This window comes from Anarrhichthys ocellatus, unplaced genomic scaffold (assembly GCF_004355925.1).
Source record: "Anarrhichthys ocellatus isolate YVR2014 unplaced genomic scaffold, GSC_Weel_1.0 scaffold2947, whole genome shotgun sequence".
NCBI lineage: Eukaryota > Metazoa > Chordata > Actinopteri > Perciformes > Anarhichadidae > Anarrhichthys > Anarrhichthys ocellatus.
The window spans coordinates 1-6,523 of NW_022282921.1; the positions used below are offsets into that span (position 1 = coordinate 1).

A 6,523-nucleotide genomic window follows, 5' to 3' on the forward strand; every position below is an offset into this window, starting at 1 on the left:
ACCCGTTACCTAGTCTGAACACACCCGTTACCTAGTCTGAACACACCTGTAGAGAGGGTTCAAATAATGTATTACCAGCAGTACAGCAGATGTCCCGTTGGGTCTGAACAGCTCGATGGTCATATCAGGAAACATCCTGCCGATCCGAGAGATGACATCATCCACATACCTGTACACCGAGGAACAGAGTATTACAGTACTGTAACAGAAAGTATTACAGTATTTTACATTTAATAGATACAGATCCCAACAGGTAGATGACAGAGACAGTGATGATTCAAGTCTTTTTTACTCTTTATAACACAGTTCATAACACTGTTCATAACAGATTATAACACTGTTACTCTTTATAACACTGTTCATAACATAGTTCACAACACTGTTACTCTTTATAACACTGTTCATAACATAGTTCACAACACTGTTACTGTATAACACTGTTTATAACAAATTATAACGCGGTTTATAACAATGCATGCATCGCTGAAGTACTCACTGAGGAGGTAGTACCAGAGTACTGGGTTGGACTTTGGGTCGTCTCTTGGCTGAAGCTCCCATTTGATTGGCCGATCGTTTGAGTGATTGTTGATTCAACAAACTGGAGGCCAAACCAGCGTGGTACTGCAACTACACACACATATACATAAATACAAACAGATACACAAATATCACCATCATATACTGTCTGTGAGATCAAAGAGTTTTGACTAACTTTGGATCTGCTGTGTGTGCTTCATTTAGACAATATTATCAGAAAACGTTCATTGTCTTGCAGATGATACTCAATTATATCTATCGATCAAGATGAAACCAACCAGTTTTCTAAACTTCAAGCAGTCTTAAGGACATACAAACCTGGATGACCTGCAACTTCCTGATGTTAAACTCAGCCTAACCTGAAGTTATTCTACTAGGCCCAGAACACCTATATATCATATATATCTAATGATATAGTTTCTCTAGATGACATCCAGCAGCACCGTAAAGAATCTCTGAGTTACCTTTGATCAGGATTTGTCCTTTAACTTCCAGATAAAACTGTTCACCTACAACACTTCTTGTCTCAAAGAGATGCAGAAACATGAGTTCATGCATTTGTTACCTCTAGACTAGATTACTGTGATTCCTTATTATCAGGCTGCTCTAATAAGTCTCTTAAATCTCTCCAGCTGATTCAGAATGCTGCAGCTCGTGTACTAACAAGAACTAAGGGAAGAGGTCATATTACTCCTGTATTAGCTTCTCTGCACTGGCTGCCTGTAAAATCTAAAATGCAATTTAAAACCCTTTTACTTACCTACTAAGCCCTGATTGATCAGACACCATATTTTAAAGAAGAACTTAAGACTTATAGTACCTTATTATCCTACTAGAGAGCTGTGCTCCCTGAATTCAGGGTTACTTGTGGTTCCTAGAGTCTTAAAGAGTAGAATAAGTACCAGAACCTTCAGTTTTTAAGCTCCTCTTCTGTGGAACCAGCTTCCAGTTTCAGTCCGGGGGGCAGAAACCCTCACCACATTTATGAGTAGTCTTAAGACTTTACTCTTTGATGGCTCGGGTTCGTAGTCGGGGCTGGCTCGGGTTCGTAGTCGGGGCTGGCTCGGGTTTGCCTTGGACCAGCCCTAGTTATGCCGCTATAGACCTAGACTACTAGAGGACTTCCTAGGACACACTGAGCTCCTCTCTCCTCTTCTCTCTCTCTCCTTCTGTATGAATTCATGTCCCATTACCAACATTGTTCTTTCTCTCCTTACAGGTTTCAATGGATCCTGGTTTTATCTGGACCGTGGTCCTGCTGACACATTAGTCACATTACCATTACTGATACCATTACTTATTTTATTATCATTGTTCTACTATATCCACTGCTGCTGTTACTTATAGTAGTTGTAATGTTTCCATCTCTCATATGAATACTTCGTCATTGAATGTGTTGTAACTGTGTTATGTTGTTCATTCTGTACACATGACATCTATCACACTTCATCCTAGAGGAAACAGCAAGTGATGACCTCACAACAGTGTGAGTCTGTAGTGTGTCACTGAAGAGAATAATGATATCAAATGTAAGATTAAGAAACTATCAGTTAAATGAAGATATCAGCAGAGTCTGCCAACGAGTACATTTGATGTTTTGCTGTTAAAACTAAAGAAATAAAGCGAGATAGCAATGTAAGAAGACTGTTTTGTTGTCTGTTAATGTTTGTTCATAAAAAATGTTCCCATCTGTGACTCAAAACCGTAACATGATCCAAACCTTGAGTTTTATGATCTGTTTCATAATTATTAAAGAGTAACTTAGCAAATATTATTTCTGTTTTATAGGATTAATAATAATAATAGTTCTTCTCACAACACTGAGATATCAGGTTTACAATCATCTGCATCAAATGTGAAGAGTACAGGTGAGCTAACACATTAGCATGTTAGCTTATTTACCTTGTTGGACCACTTGTAGGCTTGTAGCAGCTGAGAGTATAACGGGGTTTTGTCCTGAACTGGATCCAGACTGAGAAGGCCGCTGTTATGGAGAGGATGAGACTCTGAGGGACGACCGACCAGACCACTGAGACGCTCCAACTCACTGAGAGACAGACAGGTGGAGGCAGAGAGACAGACAGGTGGAGGCAGAGAGACAGACAGGTGGAGGCAGAGAGACAGACAGGTGGAGGCAGAGAGACAGGACAGGTGGACGCAGAGAGACAGGACAGGTGGACGCAGAGAGACAGGACAGTTTGAACCAGAGAAAAACTACAAAGACTTTCAATTTGTTTTTACTGAGTCTATACTGTTTAAAATAAGTACATATTTAAATGTAGTCTGGTGAGACTATGACTGAGTCAATCTGGTGTGGAGCTAAATCCAGGTCTAAAGTTTTGTTCATTTGAAAAAATAATTTGAACCTGAAAGTTCAAGTTGTGTTCTTGAACATTGAAAAATACAGCAAAAAACGGCCCAATGTGTCATAGTTTATTGTTCTTTTACTGTGATTTGTGCCAAGTAGAGGCTAAAACAGCTCGCTACACAGAACTTTGTCACTAGCGTAATTTTTTTTTTACTTCCAATCACGTGAATATGGTGTATAGAAAGTGTTGAATCATAATTCTCGCGGTGCCCACGTTACCTGAAGGCAACGTGGTTGAGGAAGTCCACAGCCTTCTTCATTATGCTGTCACTCATGATGACACGCCCCTCTCAGTTGATGCCACGCCCCCCACGCTAGATCAGGGTCAAAAGCCTGAACTGAAAAAAACGACGTGAAAGTGAAAAAAAGATTTGAAACTGAAAATATAAAATCTGAAAAATATAAGAACTCAAATATCAAAATATATATGAAAGTGAAAAATGAAAAAAAAAACGTATTCGGAAAAATTCCAGAACTGAAACAAAATTATATTCAACCCAAAAAAACTTTTCATTCACTTATTTATATTTTGAATACATTGCTGTATTTTTCAATGTTCAAGAACACAACTGGAACTTTCAGGTTCAAATTTTTTTTTTTCAAATGAACAAAACTTTTGACCTGGATTTAGCTCCATAATCTGGTGTCTGTCTACCCCGGGTCACAGTCTAGTGTCTACCCCGGGTCACAGTCTGCTGTCTGTCTAAGTCTGGTGTCTACCCCGGGTCTGGTGTGGAAGACTCACTTCAGGTCTCTGTTGACTGCCTGCAGGTGGTCCTGGAACTCGGATATAAAGTTCTTCTCTCGGCCCTCCAGCGTCTCCCGGTTCTTCATGCCGTCCTTCAGGGACTCGAACACGCGGCTCACGCTGGAGCGGAGCGCCTGGATGCCGCTGATGGCGTGAGAGAAAGCGTCCAGATTCACACCGACGTTCACCACGTCCGCCATCTTTTCTGTTTGCTGCCGCTGGCGCTCAGATATGACGTCACAGGTTCTTCCTCGCAGTTTTTTTCGTCAACACTAAATGACGTCAGAGTTTAACGTCTGGATTTATTTGAATAACATTTAGTTTGTAACATAATAAATATAATAATTATCTTCATATAGGTTTGGGAAATATATTCTAAAGGGTTTGATTTGTTATTTCTGATTTCACTAAAAATTATTTCATGAAGCATATAGTTTCGTTATAGATTTAAATATTGAAATGTTACCAGTTAAATCACATGAAGCCACTACTATCACAGCTAATACTATTTATTGGTGTTTCAGTGAATAAGAGTTTTCAATAAAAAATAACCTGCTGGTGGAATAACTCTTTAGATTCATATAGTGAAATACAGGAAGAGAAAACGTTCATAACAAAAGCTAAAAAAAGAACTAACTAAAAAGAATCTGATCAAGTAACGTAAATATGAACTATTACTACCGTCTGATCTCTTTAATGCTTCGTATTAATAACCAGCTTCAGAGCGTCAATGTCCACCCACCAACCAGGAGCCCACTACCCCAGCCTAGACCACCAGCATCCTGCAGTGAAACCATACCAGACCTCAAACTAATAGAGAGACAGAGACAGAGAGAGAGAGAGACAGAGAGACAGAGAGAGAGAGAGCAAGAGAGAGAGAGAGAGAGAGAAATTTGATTTTTAGAAAACCTTTATTTTCTTTGAACATGTTTCTTTATCATTTAAGACGGTTAAACAAATAAAGTCCAACAAACATAAATGTGTCTTTGATTGTCTTTAGACTGTGAGATCTGACTCTCACTTAGCACCATCTTCGTCCAGTTCTTTGTCCACTTTGTGAACTATCTTCTTCAGTCTGAAGCCTTCCTGCTTCGTGAGACCTCCTCTGTCCCTGCTTCTCATGTGAGCTCTGGCAGAGCTGGAGAGCTTCTCTTTGTCAGAGAGGTAGTCCTCCACTTTGGCTCCTCTCACATTCTTACTCCTCTTCAGAAACTCCTTGATCTTCTCCACGCTGTAGTCTCCTGTCTCCTACAGCTGCCATCCCTGTGTTTAGAGGGCTCACTGTCAGCAGCAGCGCCCTCCTCCTGACTGGACTCAGAGTCCTCCTCGCAACTGGACTCAGAGTCTTCCTCCAGACTGGACTCACACTCTGCCGCTCCTCCACTTTCTCTCGTTGCTGCTTTCTTTGCCTGTGAGCTTCCGCTGTTTCCTCTTCAGCTGAGGGGCTTTGAGCTGCTCCTCGTCTGCTTCCATGTCCACCTCCCTACCTGTCTCCACTTGTCCTCCAGTACTCTCCCTCACCTTCTGGACCTCACTTTCCCCATCCTTCCTCACCTCTTGTCCCCCACTTTCCCTCTCTCTTCTCACCTCCTGTACCCCACTTGTTTCCTCCCTCACCTCCTGGGTCTCACTTGTCCCCTCTTCCTGTAACCCGCTCGTCCCCTCCCTCCTCTTTTGGACCCCATCTGGCCCGTCCTGTCCGTCTTGCTTGTCTCCTCTGCCCTCCTCAGTACCTGTCTGGTTCTGGTTCTGGTCCTTATGAGAGCTGTTTTTCTCAGGACACGTTCTGCTCTGATGACCCACTTTTCCACAACTGAAACATTTAAAATCATCAGTTGTTGCATAAATGAGGTAGTCTAAGTCATCGACCCTGATCGTGAACACTATGTTGAGCCCCTTGCTCCTGTTGTTTGGGATCAAGAGCAGCTGTCTCCTGTGAGACACCACGTGCTTCAGGAGAGGAGACCTGCACCCAGAGGACACCTCCTTCACCTTAGACACTATCCTCCCGTGTCTTGATAGTTCTCTGGTTATGTCTTCATCTCTGATGAACGGTGGGACGTTGGACACGGTTACCTTCACAGCCGGTGTGCAGAGAGGGTAAACGGGGAAGAAGTTATCGCCCACCTCAATCCCGTTGTCAATCACCACTTCCACATTTCTGATGGTGTCTAAAAAGATGACCACGGCATTGTTCATTCGCGCAGCGGACTTCACGCTGCTGTGGCCAACAAGTTCACCCACAGCCAGGCTGCATTCCTCCACTGACACCGGGAAAGTCGGCGGGATCTTTATGCCGTGTTTCCTCGTGAGGTCGGTCATGTCCATGGTGGCGTTTAGCACACCGACACGCGCTGCTCGACTGCAACCACTCACAAAGACCCCAAAACCAGCTAAATGTTCACACAAACACCGTGAGATACACTATCACATCCAACGTTAACTAGTGACGAAAAAATACCGAAAAAAATCAGTGTTAATCTCTCTCGAACACGCTCCGTCAACTCTGCACTCCTTCCACTCAGACAGAGAGAGACAGAGAGAGAGAGAGAGAGAGAAACACAGAGAGAGAGAGAGAGACAGAGAGAGAGAGAGTCAGTTGAGCTCTGAGAGGTTTACCAGTGAAGAAGAGGGGGAGGGAGGAAGAGCAGCAAGAGATTAAGAGGAAAAGGCAAAAGAATAAAAACTGAGAAGAGAAAGAAGCAGAAGACCAGACGGAGGAGTAGAGAGTTCAGGGAGGAAAACTTTAATAAGAAGAAAAGAAGACATGAGGACGTTTTATGAACCCTTTAATCAAGAATCAACCTGAAGACAGAGACTATCAGGTAAGACATGCAGGAGAGACAGACAGGTGGAGAGAGAGAGACAGA

General features: G+C 42.6%; 1 protein-coding gene across 1 annotated transcript; it reads right to left on the reverse strand.

Moving 5' to 3' along the window:
- Window positions 1–8: 8 nt before the first annotated feature.
- Window positions 9–3,883, reverse strand: LOC116378652 (mediator of RNA polymerase II transcription subunit 27-like). Its single transcript, XM_031840553.1, has 4 exons — window positions 3,651–3,883; window positions 2,440–2,584; window positions 497–627; window positions 9–169 (listed from the first exon to the last, which is right to left on the reverse strand). The coding sequence occupies exons 1-4, from the start codon at window positions 3,851–3,853 to the stop codon at window positions 28–30; spliced, it is 621 nt and encodes a 206-aa protein (XP_031696413.1). The 5' UTR covers window positions 3,854–3,883; the 3' UTR covers window positions 9–27.
- Between the last annotated feature and the right edge of the window lie 2,640 nt (window positions 3,884–6,523).